The 22,599-nt window shown below is 33.4% G+C and overlaps 2 protein-coding genes, 1 non-coding gene and 1 pseudogene across 4 annotated transcripts; 3 read left to right on the plus strand and 1 right to left on the minus strand.

Annotated features, from left to right (window-relative positions):
- Positions 1-10,806: 10,806 nt before the first annotated feature.
- On the plus strand, positions 10,807-13,063 carry LOC111308257 (aureusidin synthase-like). The gene is made up of 2 exons (XM_022906570.2): positions 10,807-11,216; positions 11,365-13,063. Exons 1-2 carry the CDS (start codon positions 11,107-11,109, stop codon positions 12,968-12,970), a joined length of 1,716 nt encoding a protein of 571 aa, XP_022762305.2. The 5' UTR covers positions 10,807-11,106; the 3' UTR covers positions 12,971-13,063.
- Positions 13,064-13,987: 924 nt separating this feature from the next.
- Positions 13,988-16,472, minus strand: LOC111308258 (laccase-11-like). Its single transcript, XM_022906573.2, has 6 exons — positions 16,207-16,472; positions 15,965-16,116; positions 15,625-15,869; positions 15,415-15,543; positions 14,395-15,318; positions 13,988-14,294 (listed from the first exon to the last, which is right to left on the minus strand). The coding sequence occupies exons 1-6, from the start codon at positions 16,312-16,314 to the stop codon at positions 14,164-14,166; spliced, it is 1,689 nt and encodes a 562-aa protein (XP_022762308.2). The 5' UTR covers positions 16,315-16,472; the 3' UTR covers positions 13,988-14,163.
- Positions 16,473-18,250: 1,778 nt separating this feature from the next.
- LOC111308855 (universal stress protein PHOS32-like) lies at positions 18,251-20,484 on the plus strand (annotated as a pseudogene). The gene is made up of 5 exons (XR_016329087.1): positions 18,251-19,259; positions 19,363-19,442; positions 19,799-19,918; positions 20,055-20,131; positions 20,225-20,484. The product of XR_016329087.1 is annotated as a universal stress protein PHOS32-like (transcript).
- Positions 18,400-18,488, plus strand: LOC149519887 (small nucleolar RNA U30). The gene has a single exon (XR_016335354.1). It is a non-coding gene; the product is annotated as a small nucleolar RNA U30 (small nucleolar RNA).
- Positions 20,485-22,599: the final 2,115 nt, after the last annotated feature.

The raw sequence follows: 22,599 nt of genomic DNA on the forward strand, positions 1-22,599 counted from the left end.
TCATGGTTGACGAAAATTTTTATTTGGGTATTTGTACATATAAAAATCCATTGTCATAAATATATATGCAATTTGTGACATTCTCATATTTATGTATTCATAAACATACTTTATGTGTCTTTGATTTATGATATTCATTCAATAAGGGTAATAGTCTAGAATTTTTTGTCTAAGTCCCAAAATAAAATGTCTGTCTTGGTAGAAATTAGAATGGCAAAAATGAGAGATCAATTGAAAGTAAGGATTAGTGCTTTGGAGTTGAATCAAGAGGAATTGTGGCTTGAACTTCGAGAGATGAAATGATAAATGGCTCAATTGATAGAAATGGTTAAAGGTAGTGGTGGAGTTGAGTTTGTTCCTCCTCAAGGATCGTTGTCACTTTCGATTCCATCAAGTCAAGATCAATTAGCTCCTGTTAGTCTTAGCACTTTTCCAGAACAAACTAAGGCATTGGGTGATTTGAACAGTGATCGAAGTTTGGGCAAACTCAAGAGAGGAATGGGTGAACTAGCCACGCAAATGACTGAGCTCAAGAGTTTAATTTTCAATGAAGAGTCACCTGGCTTCAAACAACTATCACCAATTTTCTCAAGTCCTAACCCGTACCTAAATCTTCCTTATGACTACTTTCAACCTCCTTTCCAAGCACCTAGAGCCCCCAAGTGTCATGCAATCTTAAAAAATTTCACACTTGAATTCACGTCCCCCACCTCACATTTCACAATCACTTGTTCAACATGCTATCTAATCACCACTTTATTAGCTCAATTTTCAACCCAGAATTTCTCAATTCACTTCGAGACCAATTATACCAGCATATTTTCAATAAAGTAAACCAATCATAGGACAAAAAAACTCTGGTAACACCAAAGGAAAAGCCCCTATTGATCTAATACCCATGTCCTACATAGAGTTATACTTGCTGCTCCTAAGAAACTACCTCATTGCCCCTATCCCTGTTAAACCTCGTAAACCACCTTTTCCTAAATGGTATAACCGTAATGCCCAATGTGAATACCATTTTGGTGTTGTGGGCCATTCTCTGAAAGGCTGCACAGCTTTGAAACATAGGGTGCAGGGATTGATAAAAGTCAGATATATGAGTTTTGATGCCAAGATGAAGCCAGTTATTCACGAAAATGCTTTTTTGATCCATGCCAAAATGGTAGATAGTACTGCAGGCAACAGTAAAATTGGTCAGGATGATGAATAAAAAGTTTTTTAAGCAAAAAGTTATCCTCCTTAGTAATCATAGTAAACTATTTTTTAGGTGAGACAAAGGGAAGTGGGAGTAAATTTGACACTTTTTAGCTCTAGCCCTAGAATAGTTTATGATGTGTAAACTTGATACTATTGGAATGAATGAAAACTTCTTTTAACCTAGATTTTCTATAAATTGATGCTTTTGTCCACCTTTAATAATTGGAGCCAGTGAAAAAGAATGATGGTTTTGAATATACTTTCATCAAACTTTCGAAAAGAAAAGAATGTTTTTAGATAACCTATCCAAAATATATGATGAAACTCGAGTTTTCTCTTTCTTAAAAATAATAAAATTTGGCTTGCACATCATGCATCATCTGTTTGGATTCATTATTTTTCATGCTAGTTAAAGATAAAAGATGATGATTGTGAATATGCTTTTGTTAAACCTTTAAAGCCAAAATATTTTTGATAATAAAATTCATGTTGTGCATTTTTGACTTCTGATAATTAATAAAAGGTTCAAGGATAACTATCATAGGAAACAAGGTCAGTTCAGTCTGCACACTTATAGAACTCGAGTCTGTACCAAAGTTATAAAAAATAAAGATGCAGGTTGAATGAATAGAGTAGAAAAAGCTTAGGAAAATATCAATAAAACAGTCATAAAAATGCAACAAAACATGAACAAACAACTGGTGAAATTAAAATAGATGATAGTAGAATTGATAAAAGGAAAAAGAGTTGTTGAGACGCACAGGGCAATGGAGGAAACAGCTGTTGAGACACCATTGTATCCATCTGAGTTCACATATGTTCAAGATCTTCATGTGTCACAAGCACCTTCAACAACTCATTAACCTTATATTGACTATTTTGTCAAGTTACCATCAGTTCAGACAAATGTCAATCCTAGGCATACTCCTCATGATTTCACTATTGTGCCTAATGTGGATGATCATAAAGAATTGAAAAAATTGAAAAGGGTGCCAGATCCATCAGAAGATATAGTGATGAAAGATAAGTATGATCTGTTGGAAGAGAGATTGAAAGTAATTGAAAGCCATGATCTGTACGAGAATGTTGATGCCAGTGAACTTAGTTTAGTACTTGATCTTGTTATTTCATCAAAATTCAAAGCCTCAGGTTTTAAAAAGTACAATGAAATAAAATACCTTTTAATACACATTACCATGTACTGTCAAAAAATGATAGTTACACTCATGATGATAAATTATTGATCTATTACTTTCAAGATAGTCTCACTAGACTTACAGTAAGATGGTATACTCAGTTAAATCGAAGTAAGATTTACTCTTGGAATGAATTGGCTAAGGCCTTCCTAGCATAAGACAAGCATGTTAAAGATATAATACCAGATAGGTTATCCTTGCAGAACATGAAAAAAAGATTAATTGAAACATTCAAAGAATATACACATAGATGGAGAGACATAGCAGCTCAAGTACAACCATCCTTGTCAGAGAAAAAAATTACTGTTTTATTTGTCAATTCTTTGGACACTCTCTATTATGAAAGAATGATTGAGAATCTCTCCAAAAACTTTTTGAACATGGTGATTTCTGGTGAAATTATAAAAAATGCAATCAAGAGTGGCATGATTAAGTTAAAAGATACGACATATGTTAAAAAGAAAAGTACATCAAAACAAAATAAAAAAAGGTACAAACAGTCACAATAGAGGAGCATCTACCTAATAGCTTTATCCCGTACGATCCTTATCCTGTTTTGTCAACCTCGTCACCCTGTCATAAGTCATATATCTCAAAACACATATCTTTGCCAACCAAGCTAGCATTTGAGCTTTCCAGCAAATTTTCCTCATCAAATGGTCATTCATGATCTTGTTCTTATATTTGAACCCATCACTTGATCGACAAAGAGTCGAAAGAGACCAATGAATGATCAAGAGAAATTACCCATCCCTATTTTTCATATTTTATCTTTACTAATAGAAGGTCGATATCTCACTCCTGTGTCTCTGAAAACAACACCAAATCCATCAGCAATGAGTTTCAATCCCAATGATAAGTGTGATTATCATATGAGGGTAATTGGCCACTCAACTGAAAAATACAAACAGTTGAAAGAAAATGTTAAAGATTTTATCAAGAATGGTATTCTGACTCTGGAGATAATAGAACAATGAAAGTTGTTGACTTCATTCAATTGTCAAATGTAATAAGTTGATATGAAGAGAGAGGTTTTGAGTTTTAAAAATTAGGACAGGATGATTTTTTTTTACTGTATATGTATGACATGTGCATTATGTCTCTAGAAGTTATCTAACTTATTTTGGAAGAATTGAATACTTTGGATCTTTTTCATGAAATTTTCTCTTTATGCATTTGTTTGAATAAAAGTCTCACGTAAGTAACTTAAAAAAAAAATAAAAAAATAAAAAAGAAAAAAAGTTTTCTTTTGCAATAAAGATGGAATGATTTTTAAGGGAAATTGTGATTACTATTAGAAAAAAGCTCATCAAATACTTTCACACCTTTTCAAATACTTTCATGACCCTAATCACTCAAATGATTAGACTCATCAACCACAACCTTTCAAGAAATGTGAGTTTGAGTTCAGATCTTAAAGGGTCGATAATCTTTTTTTGGGCAAAGAACAAAAGAGATTAATTTTGAAAGTTTGTTTTGAATTTAAAAAATCAGATACTCTTTTAAAATTTTTAATTGATAATTCAATGTGGGTCAAAATTTTGCTATGACTATAGATACAAAAATGCTTGAGCTTTTTTCTTAAATAACTTTTGTTCCATGTCTTAAGGCACATTAAGAAAAAAAAAATCCATTTCTGCCTAAGATAATTTATTTCATACTTTTATGCCTTTTCTTTTCCTTTCACCAAAAAAATGTTAGAAAAATTTTGGAGCCCAAAAAGCCTTTTTGGACTATATGATCAATCTATACGACTTGATCATCATTAGAACCTTGAGTAAAAAAAAGATGGGGCATCACAAAAAAAAAAAAACATAAAAAAAAAACAAAAGGGACATATTCAATGATTTACGCTTTTAGCCAAATGATCATGTTTGAAATGATAAATAACTATCTTTCTCTATCCTTCTCATACATAAAAATTATCCATTTGATACCCATTTGAGCCTATTAAATTTTTTTGTTCTAAAATAAACCTTAGCCAATGATCATTTTCTATATTGGAAGGTAAAATTAGGATATATTCAAGATTAACTTTAAAAAAAGTATCTGATAATTGAAAGCATCTAACATGCCCCTTGAAGGTGAAAGTCTGGGATAAAAAGTGAACAAGGCTTCAATTGAAATATTAAGATTCTGAAAAGTGAATAGTCAAAGATGAAGTTAGGCCTTTCTAAGACAAAGCAAAGAAACTATAGATATAAAAATCTAAAGTTTCAATTAGAATTAAAAAAAATCAAAAACAAAAAAAAAATATGTGTACCTTGAAAACGAGAATTCAGGGCAAAAAAAAAAGGGGTGAATAAAATTGCTAAAATTAAAGTCAAATGTTTTAAAAAAATAAATAAATGAAGAAAGTTAGAGAATGCTCCTCAAGATCATTGGCTTAATTACCCTGAATAACATATTTTGAGCCTGTTTATCCATTCTTTCAAAACCCCTAACCTTGGCCTATATTACATACCTTGAAAAGTTTATTTTGATCAAATGTTGACACTTGGATTGCAGAGCAATGTCCTTAAATTTGTATATACTTGTTGAATTCTTCATTGATAGAAAATATAGCTCTAAGGTGAAAATCCTAAAAGGGTAGTTTAGAGCTAAAGTCATTTTTGAGGACCTAAAATGAATTTCAGAGTTTCAAGGTTTTATCCGAAATAAAAAAAATCTTGAAACAAAGCCTTTTGAAAGACCAATACCCACTAAAGACCTTTCATTTTAAGAAAAAAAATAAAAAAAAGAAACCAACCTTGTCTTCTTTCCAAATCTTGTTTGGAAAGTAATGGCTAGTTTTGATTCACATTGAAGTATCACATTTTTAGTAAAAAAAAGTGTTTTAAAAAAAATTATCTGTTTTGTGAGCCCAAGAAAAATCCTCGCAACCTTCGTCGAGCCTTTCCATGGATATGCCCACTAGTAAAATGAGTTGAGTTATCAATTACCCTCCCATCCATAAGCTTTCCAAATAGTAATCAACGACTTCCAAGAGATTTGAAAGTCTTGAGTTCTAAATTTTTCATTAATTACGAAGATACTTTATGTAGGGTAATTTTTTATCATTTTTGAAAAATTTCAAGATTATTTGCGCATTTTGTACATAATACTGAGATCATTTTTTGGGTGAGAATAAAACAATAAACATTTAAACAAAAATTTTTCAAAAAAAAAAAAGAGGGGGTAAGAAAAGTCTTTGCATTTGCATCGCTTGCATCTGCATCACAAGAAAGACATTCGTATTTGCATCACTTGCATTAACATTTGTATAAGACATTTGCATTCACACCATAAGAAAAATTTGCATCATGGCATCTATATCATAAGAAAAAGGTATTTATAGGGGCATCTACATGAAAAGGACATTGTCATTTGCATTATGAAAAAGTCAAATGTATCAAGCATTTGCATTCTTATGTTGGCATTGACATTTTCATTAGTATCATTTGATGAGAATAGACATTTATATCATGTTTGCATTTATCAACTTTGTAAGTATTAGAAGCAAAAAAAAAAAGGGGCATGTTTTTCAAGATTTCAAAGCCTCTGTTTAAGAGGAATTAATTTCAATTAAGATTTCAAAGCCTCTGTTTAGAGAGAACCTTCCTCAGAAAAGACCTTTAGAGTCTCAAAAATCTCTGATCAAGCGAAAGCCATGTTTAAAAAGATTTTCAAAATTTTAAAGTTTCATTACCTTTGATTAGGACGAGCATTCAAATATTTTGAGATTTATAAAACCTCCGGACATAATCTCTAAGATTTTCGGGCACAACTTTCAAGACCTCCGGGCAAAAGATTTTTAAATTTTTAAAGTTTCATTGCCTTTGATTAGGAGGAGCATTCAAAGATTTTCATGATTTTTAAGACCTTAGGGTATAATTTTGATTCGTGGTGTTATCCCGATCGATTCGTTATTTTTCGACTACGATGTTATCCTAGTCAATTCTGTAAGACCTCCGGGCATGATTTCTAAGACCTACGGACATAATTTTGATTCGCAGTGTTATTCCGATCGATTCCTTATCTTTTGACTGCGGTGTTATCCTAGTCGATTTTGTAAGATCTCCAGACATTATTTCTAAGACCTCTGGGTATAATTTCGATTCGTTATGTTATCCTGATCGATTTTTTATTTTTTTAGTTACAATGTTATCCCAGTCGATTCCATAAGACCTTCGGGCATAATTTTAATTCGTGGTGTTATCTCGATTGATTTTCTATCTTTCGACTGTGATGTTATCTCAGTCGATTCTATAAGACCTCCGAACATGACTTCTAAGACCTCCGAGCATAATTTTGATTCACGGTGTTATCCCGATCGATTCCTTATATTTCGACTTACGGTGTTATCCCAGTCGATTCTGTAAGACCTCCGGACATGATTTCTAAGATCTATGGGCATAATTTTGATTTACGATGTTATCTCAATCGATTTTTTATCTTTCAACTTGTGGTGTTATCTCAGTGATTCTGTAAGACCTCCGAGCATGATTTTTAAGACTTTTGGGCATAATTTTGATTTGTGATTTTATCCAGATCGATTCCTTATCTTTTGACTTATAGTATTATTCCAATCAATTCTGTAAGACCTTTAGACATGATTTCTAAGACCTCTGGGCATAATTTCGATTCACGGTATTATCCCGATCGATTTCTTATCTTTCGACTTGAGGTGTTATCCCAGTCGATTATGTAAGACCTCCGAGCATGATTTTTAAGACCTCCGGACATAATTTTGATTCACGATTTTATCCTGATTGATTCCTTATCTTTCGACTTACGATGTTATCCCAGTCGATTCTGTAAGACCTCTAGGCATGATTGTGTAAGACCTCCAGGCATTATTTTTAAGATCTCCGCCCATAAATTTGATTCACAGTATTATCTCGATCGATTAATTATTTTTTGACTTGCGGTGTCATCCTAATCATTTTGTGCTTTAAAAAAAAAATCACAATTTGTTTTCAGACAAAATCGTTGTCTTTAAAAATCCACGATTTGCTTTCAGACAAAATCATTGTCTTTGTCTTTGCCCTATTCTTGATTCTCAGTAATGTGCAAACAGGGGCAGCTGTGAACATCGATTTTGTCCGGGTCTATTATTAAAATTAATAATATTAATATTAATAGTAATAATAATAATAAATATATATTTTTAAAAAATAATTATTAATTAATTAAAACAAAACAAAAAAAAAGAGAAACAGAAAATGGCAGAAAGTAGGGCGACTGATGCCTAGCACCAACCACCCTGCAACCGCCACTAGCCGCCCACTCTCCTACCTGACTAGCCCTCTATCCAGCCACCAGACCAGACAGCCACCCTATAGCCACTTTGCCACCACCTGTTCCCTTTTGAACTCCTTAAAAACCCTTTAACTTCTTCCTCTTGATTAGCTCTCTTGGAAACCCCCTCTCGAAAAACCTTCGGACAGATCTTCGAAACCTCCAGACATACTGCCCTCAGCACCCTCTAGTTTCGAGCTCAAACATCAAGCCAAACCTCTCCCTTCAACAACCCCAAACAGAACTCACACCAACCACAAAAAAAAAAAAAAACACAAACAAAAAAACAAAAACACAAAGACAAACAGTCCTCCCAGTAAGGAGGAACCTCAGCACCAGAAAGCCCTGTAAACAAGCAAAAAAATCATCAGTTTCTTTATAAAAAAAAAAAAAGAAAAAAAAAGGAGACCGAAAGCTTTAAGCCTCGATCTACGTTGATCGAGGTTGTTTCTGACAAAACGGATGTTGGATCTGGAAAAAGGACATAGGAGTGAACGACTGAGAGTCTTTTTGGTGTTTTTCATTGACCGACGACAACCACCGGCGATGGTCAATGCGGTGACTGGTGCGGCGGCAAGAGTGCTCACATCCCTGGGGGTGGCGAGACGATGAAGAGGAACATCAATCTTAAACTAGGAGTGTCAGAACTATTGGAAGATTTGGAAGCCGATCAAGATGAAAGCATCTGGGTAACATTGTTATCAAGAACACCAAGTTGTAGCAATGTAAAAATTGGAGGGGTACGCATGGAGTTCATCGAATGATTTATGTCTTAGTAAAAATCAAATAATTTATTATTGCAAAACATTTCTTAAAATCTTTTCAAGAGTTAGAATAATTTCAGTTATAATGAGGGCTCCCATTTCTTAATATATGCAAATTCATTTATATTGAATATTACATAAAATGTGTCATGAGTTATTTATATAGGATCGAATCAATAAAGTTTTTGGATTTATTATTATTTTTTAATACATTAATAATCACTTTTATTTGATTGTTAATTAATCTCTTACATGCATGGTGATGGTGAATTTATTGAAAAAAAAATTGAGAAAAGAATTAATGAAAGAGTGTCAAATCCTTTTTCTACCATATACTTATTTTCCACCAAAAATTTGAAATATGATATCAAATTGTTGTTGACAATTCATGACACATTTTAGTACTTGATATTTGAAATATGAAATATTTACAATAATAATAATATCAGCAAATTAAACAAAACTTATAGCATTTTTTTTTAATTTTTTAACAAAAATTATAAATACTAAAATTTAAATTTAAAATTTATTAAATATTATTTTTTTAAAATAACTGTATTAATTAACTAAAATAAACTCGAAATAAGATATTATGTTCTTTTATGAGCCGAAGCCAAGTAAAAGACTTCAGAAAGTCAAGTTAAAAAATGAATCTCCACTTTTCTCAACCTTTTGAAATTAAAATCTGCAAATATACTTTAAGTCATTATATTTATATATATATATATATATATATATATATAATATTCGTTTCGTAATCTAATGGCCATAAAAGCATTTAAGAAAATAAAAAGACTTGATTTCGAATCAAGTCTCTCTCTCTTTTTATAATAGAAATTTACGTTCCCTTAAATAAAATAAAAAAATATATTATAATAATAATAATAATAATAATAATAATAATAATAGTAGTAGGTTTGACTTATTGATTTGGATATAAATTAGAAAATTTAGTTTAATATTATTGTTAAAAGTAATTTTGTATTTAAAAATTATTTTAATGTTAAATAATAAAAAAATATATATGGTTTTTCTATTTAGAAATTTGATTTTATAATCCCAACCAAAAATTACATAAAAGATACTTTTATGGTGAAAAATATTTTGAAAATAAAAAATTATTATATTATTTTATATTTTTAATATTTTATTATTTTATGAATATTTTTTTATATATTTCAATTATCACAATATTTTTTCACAATAATATTTTTAACCACATTTTTTATCTTTTTAAATATATTTTTCAATTCACCTTTTTCAATTGCAACGGTAATATTAAACTAACAGTATGTTAATTTTATAATAAAATTAGTTATTTTCCTTCACTATGCTACAAAAGTATATTTTTTAATTTTTTAATTTTAATTTTCGATTGGAATTTAAAAAAAAAAAAGGTGATTGACCAGTATATATTTATAGTTAGTGACATTGTTAGAATATCGTCAACTAGTTGAAATCTATAAAATAAAAAAGCCAGAACTATGTGATGATTAATTAAATAAATATAAATATTTTTTCTTACAATAATAACACTAATGATTCATAGAATAGAATTGGCTAATAATTAATTTTTTTAAAAAAATTTGAAATAAATAAATTTTTTAATTTTTTAAATTAAAATAAAATATATCATATTTACAATCTAAAATAACTAATTAAAAATTATATATTTAAAATAATTTTAATAAATAATTATCGATAAAATTTAATATTTTTTATCAAAAAAATGTAAATGAATCAATAATTTATTCTATTTAAAAATTTTAACTTATGAAAGGTCTTTAGGAAAAGTAGCAATGAAATCAGCTGCTAGACGTCGAGGGGAGTCGGTGAGCAATACCTTAATTTTTGTAGCAACAAAGCACCATGCTTCCTCCATGCTCAATATTCAATTTCTCTCATCTATCCACCGCAGTTTTGTCTCAGCAACTGTTTTCTGACAAGTGCAATTAATTTTTTACTGTATTGGTGAGTGGAAAATTGTTAGGGGCCGAAAAAATAGTTAATAAGTATGAATATAGTAAAAATATAAAAATAATATAATTTAAAATTTTTATAATAATTTTATATAATTTTAATTAAATTAAAAAAAAATATTTTATATTTTTATATGAACATAAATTATAAAATATAATTTTTATATAAAAATAATATAAATATATAAATTTTAATATTTTATATGCAAAATCTATTAATAAGAGGGAAGTGAGGACTGTCATATGATGTGCTTTGTTCGATAATACGTCCAAAATATATAGGACAAGAGAATAGCGAATATAATAATAGATATATTTTTTTCAACACGTGAAAAATTAATAGATGAATTAAATCTATAAATCAATACTCTTTGGACAAAGGAGAGAGAGGGAGAGAAAGAGCATCAAGGGAAAAACTCTTCATCTCTTTTGTGTATTATTCAACTTTGAGCAATCATTGCTTGACTTGTATTCATGGGGTCTGCCATTAATTTGCACGTTTGTTAACTTAAAATAATGCTTCTTCTATATAGATCCCCTCAAAAGCAAGGACTCTGAAGCGGGAACTGAAAATCAGAGAAGATATAGGTTATAGAGCAAGAAACTGGGTTTTGGCGTATATACTTGGATCATTTTGAGGCTTTCGATAAAGCAAGTCTTTTAGCTGGGGGTTCTGAATTTCCTGCCATGGAGCAACAGAAATGGATTGTTACAGTTGTGTTAGCCTTCATCGTGGCAATGTTGCCTTTCACTTTTCGAATCCTGGACTCGCATCAAGTTCAGCATTTATACATGGGGTACTTGATTGTGCCAGTCTTTTTTTTTTTTTTTTCTTTTGCCCATTCTTTTTCTTGTCATGTATCCATTGATATGTTACTTGATGCATGTATATCCTTTCTTTTCATTTTAGGTTCTGTTGACCAGTATTAATTTTGATTTGTCCAGGGAACTGACAAACATGATATTTGGCAAGCTGGGAGGCTGGGCTTCCAGTAACCACCACGACCTTAGCATAGACAAGGCTGCAAGTAAAGTCATTGGGCCAAACTTAACAGCGTGCCATCCATCTTATGGTCGTCCAGATCTTCTTGTTTACTGTTGCCCTGCCGGATTTGAAACGCCAGTGCCCTTTGTCGATTTCCAGTTTCCTGATCCTAAATCACCTCTACGAGTGCGGAGGCCAGCCCACCTTTTGGACGAGAACTACATCGCCAAATATAATAAGGCCTTGTCGATCATGAAGTCCCTCCCATACGATGATCCTCGAAATTTTGTCCGTCAAGCCAACTTGCACTGTCTCTTTTGCACTGGAGCCTACGAGCAACAAAACTCCGATACTCCTCTCAATATTCACAGAACGTGGTTATTCTTTCCCTGGCACCGCATGATGATCTACTTCCACGAACGCATCATTGGTAGTCTAGTTGGAGATGACACCTTTGCTTTGCCCGTTTGGACTTGGGACATCCCAGAAGGAATGATGATTCCAGATTTTTATGTGAACAGAAGCTTAACTTTCTTTCATTCAGAGCGTGATTTTTCACATTTTCCACCACAGATGGCAGATTTAAACTATGTTTCTGACAGAAATTTAAGTCCTGAAGACCAATTAGACACAAACTTGGCATTTATGTATAGCCAAATGGTATCTGGTGCAAGGAAGACAGAATTGTTCATGGGATGCACGTATAAAGCCAACGAGGGGTATTGTAATGCGCCTGGCACTGTAGAGAGTGCTCCTCACAACACTTTGCACACATGGATTGGCAGCAATTTGAATCCTGGAAGGGAAGATATGGGCAAGTTTTACTCAGCAGCAAAAGACCCCATTTTCTATGCACATCATTCCAATATTGATCGGCTTTGGGAGGTTTGGAGGGAGATTCATAACCATCAATTGGACATCAAAGATCCAGATTGGCTTGACTCTTTCTTTTTGTTTTACGATGAGAACTTGAAGCTGGTAAAGATCAAGGTTCGTGATGTTCTTGATATTACCAAACTTGGTTATTCTTACGAGGAGGTTGACCGTCCTTGGCTGGAAAAACGCCCCTCACCTTCAGTTCCGCCAAAATTCGCTCGTCAGATATTAAAATTGAAAGAGAATGAGAAACAATTTCAATTGTCAGGCAACCATGTTTCATCATCTGATTTCGGGTCCCAAGGTCGAGCTCTAGACACTAGCTTGACAATAAAGGTTAACAGATCTAAAGATCATTCGATAAAGAGGGAGAAAGAAGAGGAAGAAACCATAGTTGTGCATGGAATTGAAGTGAAAGGAGACGCATATGTTAAGTTCGATGTGTATGTAAATTTGATTGACGAGACAATAATCAGTCCAAAGTTCAGGGAATTCGCAGGGACCTTTGCTCACATCCCTGGTGGTGGAGAGATGATGAAGAGGAAGATCAATCTTAAACTGGGGGTGTCAGAACTATTGAAAGATTTGGAAGCCGATCAAGATGAAAGCATCTGGGTAACACTGTTACCAAGGACAACAAGTTGTAGCAATGTCACAATTGAAGGGATACAAATTGAGTACATCAAATAATCCATGAAAATTATTTCATGTCTCCTTTACTTTGGAGATCTTATTGTAGCCAATATAAAAGAGATGACTAAGGATTTATTATTATTATTATTATATTATGCAAAGTATTTTCTTTTTTTTTTTTTCTTGTTACAAAGTCATAATAATTTGTCGATGATGATAAACACTCTCCTTAATGTCATCAACAAGGACGAAGCCGGAAAATCTTTTCAAGGGGTCAAACTAAAGTTTGTATATATATATGTTATATACTATATTTTAGGTTGCACCATATAAAATATTGCTGTATATTATAAATTTGAGCCTTTATAAGATTCGTAATAACAAAAAGAAAAAAAATGAACGATAGGTAAATTAATTTATTTTATCGCGCTCTTTCATATTACTAAAATTTTATTGATAAATATAGTTAATTATTTTTATCTTTGACCGTTAATCATAATTTATAATAAATATAGTGCAGAACTTAAAATTTAAACTAGAAAAATATATTGATAAAATGACTTTCAATTAGATTAAAGAAATTCAATATACAAATATAAATCAATGAAAATGAGTAAATACATGAATAAAAAATAAGAGAAAATAAATATTAATAATCCAATATAACATTCAATCAGATGAAAGAAATTCAATATATAAAATGTAATAATAAATTATAACACACACTAACTAGCAAAATGAAAGAATTATTTGTTTTGAAAGTGAATTAACTCTTATGCAAAATTAAGAAGCCTTAAAAAATTATTTTTTTTAAAAGAAATCGTAATCTAAGATTTTAATAATAAAAAAAGAGACTAATTTTTTTATTTATTTTAAACCTCATATTTCTATTTGATGTGTTTTTTAAAGTAACTGAGATTAAATTGTTTTTACGAGGAAGTGTATGTCTTCTTCTTTCGTGAATGAAGTTACTTTCAATTCCATGAGACACAAGCGATGAAGTGAAGGGACACCATACATTTGAATAAAAAAAACAGAATAAAAAATTTTCAAATCAAATCATTTTATTCCACACAAGAAGATTTTACTAGCAATTTCAAGAATCTCATACGGTTTTAATTATCCTTCATATACATAAAAATTAAAAAAAAATTATCCTCCAATTTAGTTCCCGGTCTTTGCAGGTAAGAATGATAAGAAAAACGGTCAGCTTAAGGAGATTTAGCTGTTTTGTGTCAAACAGGAGCCAACTAACAAGGAGGAAGGTCCTTTGGAGGGGGCAAAATGGATTGATCTGGTCCTTTTCCATTCTCCACCACAAAAGCTGTTTTCAAACCCCAGCCAGTATGGAGCTCCAAATGACAGTGCATGAACCACACTCCTAAAGAAAGAAAATAATTGGTTTAGAACTTGTTTTCGTTTTGTTAAAATTGCTTTTCATTTTAATGTCATGTTTATGTTGAGTTTCTGGTGAATGTTACCTGGATTATCAGCTCTGAACCTTATGGCGGTCCAACCACCGGTGGGTACTCCAACTGTATTTCTTTCGGGAGGATCAACCAAGTTAAATTTAGCTGGGTCTTTTGCGGGATCAAAGTTGCCGATTCCAGTCCCAACGACAAAGAAATTGTAACCATGAAGGTGGAATGGATGGGATTCAACTGTTAGAAGATTGGTATCCTGTAGTACTAACTCAACTGTTGAATTGAAAGCAATCTTGCTTAGTCGGGTGCCTAATGTAGTACCAAGATTGGCAGTCAATGGTGCACCGGTATAATTGAAAGGTTTGGGAGGGCGGTCAGGGAAATCTGTTCTAAATACTCCCTTGATGTTGAAATAGTGAGCTTGAAGAAGCCCGGTCTGCGGCATAACAAAGGTAATGTTGTTCAAAGATGCAGTGAGTTGTGTTCCATTGAGGCAAGTTGCACATGAATTAATTCCTAATCCAATTGTGTAAACAAGATGCCTGTCAACTTTAAGGGGCACATTTGCTGGGTATTGTGGAGAATTTAGGCTCCTAAGTCTGGCATTATAGCTCAATGCAAAAGCTGTGTCATTGGGTGATGGTAGCTGAGGAAGGATCGGAAGGACAGTGTTTGAAACACCTTTGTATTGAAGTATAGCCGTGGCGGTTTTATTGTCTACGGTCAATGGTGCGTCCATGAAAGGCCTAGCAGCCATGAAATATCTACCAGGTGCTTGGGTGGCTTGAACAAGAACATCGGTGGTCTGCCCTGGTGCAATTAGAATTGCTTGTGTTGTAAAAGGTTTAGTATAAACTGCATCTATTTCGACCACCGTCATATTATGGCCAGCAATGGCAAAGAAAAGTTCATCGTTGAGTGCAGCATTGATGATTCTCAAGAGATAAGTCTTTCCTTGTTCTACCTCCATCGCAAATGTATCTGAAACATAAATGGAAAACAACAATGTAAGGCCTTTTATGCTGAATCCAAATGCTAATGCCTAATACAATAGTCCATTACAATGACTAAGCTTACGTTTCTCTGAACATGGGAATAATGGCCCTGGCTTTCCATTAATTGTATGAGCATCAGACATATTCGGTGGCAATCCCAACTTGTTCCCTTGTTTAACAATCTCTTCCACATCGTTATTCCACCATTCACCTGCACCAATACAAGAATTCTAGAATTACAAGAATAATCTAACTAAATGGTGCCCACCAATATGGATTAAAATCATCCCACCTAAAATTATGTTAGTTTCTCTGTATGGCTGAGTAAAAGGAAATGGGGTCCCCTGTTTTGGCATGATTACAATTGCACCATAGACTGTGGCCCTTAGCCAAAAGATATGTGCATGCCACCACAGGGTTCCTCTTTGAGCGGTTACATTAAAATCATACGTGTAACTGTGCCCTGTCTGGATAGGGCATTGTGTTATATAAGCCGGTCCATCTGCCCATCCATTGCGAAATTGTTCAAGTCCATGCCTGCCATGACCAACAATTATATCAACAAAACCTAATAATTGATCCCGTGACATGAAAATCACTTTTTTTTTTTAAAGAAATGATTCATTTGCTACCAATGAATTGACATGTTATAATCGGCATAGTTTGTGACATTGATGAGAACTCTATCGCCTTCTCTCGCGTGTATTGTTGGCTCTGGAAACATTCCATTTACGGTAACAATAGGTTTTGCATGGCATAACCGGCTAACATTTTTCACTTGAATCTGGAAGAACAGAAAGCCAAACTGTCATTAAGAAAGAAAAAAATGGAGCTAAAAAGTGAACAAAACATGCCACTGATTTAATATGCCTACATCAAATTGGTATCTTTTCACTGCTGCATCTGCAGGAATAGAAATGAAGCCAACTAGATAGAGGAAGAAAAATAATGATCCTGATAAGAAAATTTTGCCTATGGCCATTTTGTGAGCTTAATTCTTTGAATTTTGGATGATTTATCTTCTAATTAGACAGGGGGAGTTCAGGTTTAATGGTTTTATAGAGCTTGAAAAAGGTCAAGTAATGCTATCGGTTTGTTAAATGGGAAAGGAAATGGTACATTGTTGAATTAGGTAGAGGAAGAACAGAGGTTCGACATCAACGCTTGTAAGCAAAATATGATAGGGACTTGAAGAGACGATTGTAAAACCACATGTTATTGATAAAATACTAAGAACATAAACATGAGAGCTACTTAGAACCAAACATCACCGCCCTGAGCTGGTGAGCTTTACCGTCAAGGAAAAGTGTAAAGATTTACTTCGGATTCCAGCTGCTTTTGGTTGTTCAAAATGTTTTTTTAAGGACATGACAACAGCCATATCTCACTTGGGAAAATGAATGTTGATACAACACCAAGTGTCTGTCGTAGACAACTAAATCAATCAAATATATTGTGTTAAATTTTATACAATAACAAATCACAAAGAACAATGAATTTTGGAGAATCAGAGAAATCTAAAAATACACACCAATTAATATAAGAGACATTATTTTCATTAAGCATTGTGGCAATGGCCCTCCAATCATTCCCTCTGTCAAAAATGGTGCAGGTTCATCTTGTGATATGCAGTGTGACCACTGAACCCTCTTCGTTGTATCAGCCCCAGGAGCGTAGCACTTGTATTGCCCATAATAAACAGTACTGCCATGTAAAAGGGAAATTGTTAAAATTCCCTGTAAACTTGGTAGTGAGTACCTAAATTCAGTACAAGTGACATTAGGAGGTATTGACATATTGGTTTTGTAGAATGAGACCTATGCCTGTTTTGGTCTTAACAGTCATCCCATCGTTGTGGGACTATCACACTGGACGTATATGTCAGGGCAAAGACTACCAGAGAATAAGCACCCCGTAGCCTTCGAAGGAAAGCAGCAACAATACCAGTGATCTTGCAACCAGTATTCTCTGACGGTGAAATCCTATTTTCAGCAGTGCCAGTGATAGACCCGTTTACTGTTGAAAGGGAATGCAAATGTTACCTCTACAAGGAGATTAAAGTTGTATCAATTTGCCAGTCAAGCTTGAAATTTTTTACTCCTGAATTTCTACCATAAATTTGTTCCCCTTAAGACAATATCTAAAGCACCCACTTCATAAAAGGAGGCAGCATTTCCACATATGAAATCTGTGGCTCCTTCAATGTAGAAGTTGCTGCAATAATGCTTTCCAGCATCATCCAGGAGAGAATCCTACATCCATAGAATGCATTTCTGTCTCCTGATACCCTTATTGCAACGGCCTCGCCAGCCGTCCCAAATGTGTTCTACTCTACAGTCCCAAATGTGTGCTACAGCCACAAATTCATTTCATTAGAATTTGGAGACAAGCCAGCGAGCTTACAGGTAATCTCAGTTGCGAAATCAAGTCATCCAAATTGGACATACACATGTATCAATCAATAAAGATAGTTGTGCAAAATGGTTTCAGTCTAAAAGCAGCAAAATACATAATCAATGGATTATAAGATTTTTGGACTTAAAATTGCGGTGTGTTTGAGGAAAGTCCATTCCATAGCTTTTGCACTTGTTTGGAGGCCCATTACATGCTGACGTTGAAAAGAAAATTAGAATAGGAATTGAATACACATAATATAGAAGCCTAAACAATGAGTGTCAGAGGCCTGCTTCTTAAAATTTGGTTTTGAATCTTCTCTTCTCAAAATCTTACCCTTACCTGAAAAATTATTATTGAGCCAACAGTGGAGAACGTTTTCAGCCTTACTTGATTTTGATCTAAGACAGGCCTGGGTTGGCGTTCAGGGCCCAGATTAAACCCGACATAAGTTTCAATGGCATTTTCGTAAATAAACTCGAGGTTCCAGCTATAAATAATAGCAAGGTCTCTAAACCCTAACTGCAAAACTGGGTTGGTTTCAAAAGCAGATCTCTTCGTGTATTCCACTGCTTACATAAAAAACCCTAACCTCTATCCCTTAACCATCTTCTGTTTTTTTATTTTTTTTGAATTTCGTAATTTTTTTAAGGTTAAATGAAGAAAGAGAAGGTGCGATGATGATTATAGAAATCAAATCTCGTTAATCTGATTCGAAATATGAGGATGAACTCTTTCATCCATTCTAAACATCTTCTGAGCGTCTTCTCTTATCTTTTTTTCTTTTCGTTTTGTTTTTCTTTTGGTGAGAATGAAATCATTTTTCTTTGTTTTCTTTTAAAATTTTGATTTTGGGATTTGAATGGAATTGGATTATTTAAGCATTCTATAATACTACGATATTCGGAAATTATGAGAACTGAAACTTGTGGGATCGGTTGATCCGACGTGCTATCCGGAGCCCATCGCCAGGTCTTGGGCTTGATTGGATTCTTAAAAATGCTTAATGAAAAACCCGACAAAACGATGGGCTGCGAAAATATAACAACTCGTGTGAGTTAGTTCGTATGAATCAATGATCTTTGGACACGACACACGCTTCAAAGTTCAAACACGTAATTTTGTTTGGTCTCTGGCGGCGACACCAAACCCTACTAATCAAAAGTTAGGTCTCGTGTTCCATCCTATGTTCCAACTAGCAACACTCCAAAAGAGGAAACCAAACCAAATTCAGAAACGAAAAAACCTTTAAACCTTTCTTTTTCTGTCTTGAAGGAATCGTTTTGGAATCATTCGACTAAATGGAGACGGTTGTGGAAGATGAGGAGTACAATTTCAGAGAAGTAATTTTGCCTACATTGATCCCAATAGTTCCAGAGCCAGGGCTAGAAAGGGAGACAGGGGAGAGAAGGAGAGGCAGAGATATATTAATAGCCGTTGATCATGGTCCCAACAGCAAACACGCCTTTGATTGGGCACTTGTTCACCTCGTCAGGCTTGCTGATACCATCCATCTTGTCCATGCTGTTTCCAGTAAGCAAAAAATATCAGATGGTTATTTCTTGGAAAGTAATAAACTTTTAGATTATTTTGTTAGTTATTTCTCAGATTCCTTTCTGGGTTTTTTTCTTGATAGGCGTAAGAAACGAGATTGTTTATGAAACCAGTCAAGGTCTTATGGAGAAGTTAGCTGTGGAGGCTTTTGAGGTTGCCATGGTTAGTTTATTTTATTATTATTTTATTGCTTAAAGATGTGAAATTGTATTGCTAGATCATTCAGATTGTGTGCCTTGTCTAGCAGGGAGCATGTTTTCCTATTGTATGGATATTTTAACATAGGCTGATCGTTGATGCACTCATCTGTGTCTATTATTTCAATAGATGAGTATATTGATTGTGATCTGCAGATTACTTCATTTTTGTTATCAAGAAGGAAAATGTGTAACAATTTTCATGAAGACAGTTGTAATCTCTACATATGTATAGGTTCATAATGCAAAATATAGGTTGTTTGGTTCCATGTCTTTAACTTTTAATGTGGCACTTAAAGGGAAGTTCCAAACTTTGATTAGGTAAGGACTACTGCTCGAATAGTCGAGGGTGATGCAGGTAAAGGCAATTTGCAAGGAAGCAGAAAGGTTGAAGCCAGCAGCAGTGGTTATGGGAACTCGTGGTAGAAGCTTAATACAAAGGTTTGCTTTCCCCTTAACTACATGCTACATCTTTCTATGTGGATGCTTGTGCTTGTGTTACTTTGCCATTCTACAAAATGAGTAAATGAATCCCTTGTTTCCTTGCTCTTTTCTCATCATTTTTGCACTTTTGCAGTGTGCTTCAAGGAAGTGTAAGTGAGTATTGCTTCCACAACTGCAAATCTGCTCCTGTCATAATCGTACCTGGGAAAGGTACCATTTCCCTAATCCATAAAGTCCATTTCTTTTATATTTTATCTATTGAAAATTTTGAATGATTCACACAATTTTTTTATTACTTGGCAGAAGCTGGAGACGAATCACTGATATAGAGGAATGAGTTAACATGAGAAATTAATTTGTTTTCTTGTATGTAATGATGGCTTGTTGTTTGTATGTATGTAACGACAATGTTACTGAGGAACCTAGAAAATTGTCTTATCTAGTTTTACCATACAATTTCTTGTTTGTAATTTATTATTTCGATTATGATTTGCTTGATTAGCTGAAATCCTAATTTATGTGAATGACGTGATTCCAAATAAACTCAAACTATGTTGTGGCAATTTTTTCTTTTTATGATCACTGGATATATCGGTCATCCGAAAATAAAGCATGTAAATGTTTACCAGAACTACAAATATAAACGGCAAAGAGGCCCATTTGTAACAGCAGATGTGATCTCTCATAATCCACAACAGAACCTTGATTTTGTCCATCGGTTGCCAGTTTTTGGATGCAACTGAGTTGCATTACAAATCAAAGGCTGCAGGCAGCTGCTTTCTGCAATATATCCCGTCCAAAATTAATTCAGGTTAATAGTCTAGCAGCTCTCTGGAAGCCAGTTCCATCATACATGGATGTTTTGAGAATTCATTCATTCTGGGGTGCCAGTGACATTCATGTTGTATTGGTTTTGATCTGATTTCCCAAACCAGAATTTCCTTCTTTTGGGTAGCTTCCTTAGTTTTCACTTGCTACAAATTTATCTTTCTGCAATGGAAATTTTATATTATAATTGTTTTGTTTGTAACTAGTAGAGTAATTTTTTTTTATAAAGAAAATTACAATTTGAAGATAAAAATGGAAATTGTAGCGAGTGGAGTATTAGGATAGGTTAAAATATAAAAAATTCATGAACTATTTTATTTTTCTTAATTAAGTCCCACACATTTTTATTGTACCTAAATAAGTTTTTATCTTTTTATTTTTATCTAAATAAATTTTTATTTCAAATAAAAAATTAGTATATGTTAAGAATTTATTTAGTCCCAATTAAAATTTAAAAATTTATTTCAATATAGATTAAAAGTTAAGAGCATATTTGAGTATAAATTAAAATTAGAAGTTTATTTAAGTGTCACGAAACTATAAAAAATTATATATATAATATAGATAAAATGATATAATTTAGATTTTTTAAAAAAATTATTTTAGCCATTACGGTAGTGTAGCCTTGCCTGTCTAAAAAGTACACTTTACAAATGACATTCATTGCATCAGGATTCACTGATTCAGGCACTGTATTGGTTTGGAATTTGCACACGGGAAAAGGCCTTCCATTTTTTTTTTCACAGGCCTCCACTCCACAAGTTAAAGGCCCTTGATTGATTGACTTTTATGGGCCTCTTCCAACCCATTTGTTCCCAGTTGCAAACAGGCCTAGTACCTGGGAAATTCAGCTAACGTCTTGAAATGCAGCCCTCTTAACGGGTTTAAGCAGCCGATTCAGTCCCATTACAGACAAAAAAACTTCAATTATATGTGAAACTTGTCTGGACTGAGGCTTTGATTATTTCACCTAGGTCCCGACCTGGAGCAACTTAATTGTGAACACAATTTGTGGTTTGATATGTCTTGGTTAATATTCCTTTAAAATATCAGCATAGCATATGAATATTTTCACTTGAACAAGTCCAGTTTCTTTTTTATAACAATATATTATATGCAAGTATGTAATCCTGTCTGTGGAATTCTGGCAGGAAGTAGTGGAGATCGGAGAATGGAGCTGGCTTTTTCTCAGGATTCTTGTTCAAGGTAAAGACACACGAACTGGGGTTTTACATGCTCCAAACAAATTTCTAATATATGTTGTACTGAAGTACGCACAATCCCAAGAGAATCTTTGTGGGATATTTTTCCTTTTTATTCCTTGGAATTGCATTATGTGGAGTGGAAGGGTTAGAAAGGAGGGAAAAAAATTCACGGAAAAGAAATGGGCCCAAGAAAGGGGAAAGGCAATATCATCTTTCACAATCAACACAACAAAGAGAATCAAAGAGATCTTGCCTGTGAATGAGGCCAGGTCCACCTCTTTCATTATTACTTATGGCTTGAAAATGAAGGAAAGCTGAGACTCTTGTGATTCCAAGAACAAGTAGATGCAATGAAGGTGCAGGCGACCTTTCAGTGGTCCCTGGCAGAGCCGCAACCTACATTGAAAAGTCCCCTTCTTATTCATTAAAACGCTAGTAGTTTTTAAAGTGACCGTTAAAACTATCCCTAGACAGAAGCATCTCCTAGTCCTTCAGCTTTTGCTTGTAGGAATTCAGGTCCATAGTTTAGAACTATGATAATCTGGAAAAATGTAAATCCAATCAAGTTACATTCTAACAAGAAAACTGAAACTAATTTTTGGCTTTTTGCTAATCAAAGAAACGGATAAGAAGGTTACAAATTGC

The sequence above is a fragment of the Durio zibethinus genome, chromosome 2 (genome assembly GCF_047325235.1).
Source record: "Durio zibethinus cultivar Kanyao isolate XHJ-2024 chromosome 2, ASM4732523v1, whole genome shotgun sequence".
NCBI classification, from domain to species: Eukaryota; Viridiplantae; Streptophyta; class Magnoliopsida; order Malvales; family Malvaceae; genus Durio; species Durio zibethinus.

Excerpts from the sequence above, each read along its gene's own strand:
- LOC111308257 (XM_022906570.2), top strand. The coding sequence starts at position 11,107 with ATGGAGCAACAGAAATGGATTGTTACAGTTGTGTTAGCCTTCATCGTG. Across the intron at positions 11,217-11,364 it reads GTTCAGCATTTATACATGGG|GGAACTGACAAACATGATAT; the intron begins GTACTTGATTGT and ends TGATTTGTCCAG.
- LOC111308258 (XM_022906573.2), bottom strand. The coding sequence starts at position 16,314 with ATGGCCATAGGCAAAATTTTCTTATCAGGATCATTATTTTTCTTCCTC. Across the intron at positions 15,870-15,964 it reads TATAACATGTCAATTCATTG|GCATGGACTTGAACAATTTC; the intron begins GTAGCAAATGAA and ends TGGTCATGGCAG. Across the intron at positions 15,319-15,414 it reads ATTCCCATGTTCAGAGAAAC|ATACATTTGCGATGGAGGTA; the intron begins GTAAGCTTAGTC and ends TTTATGTTTCAG.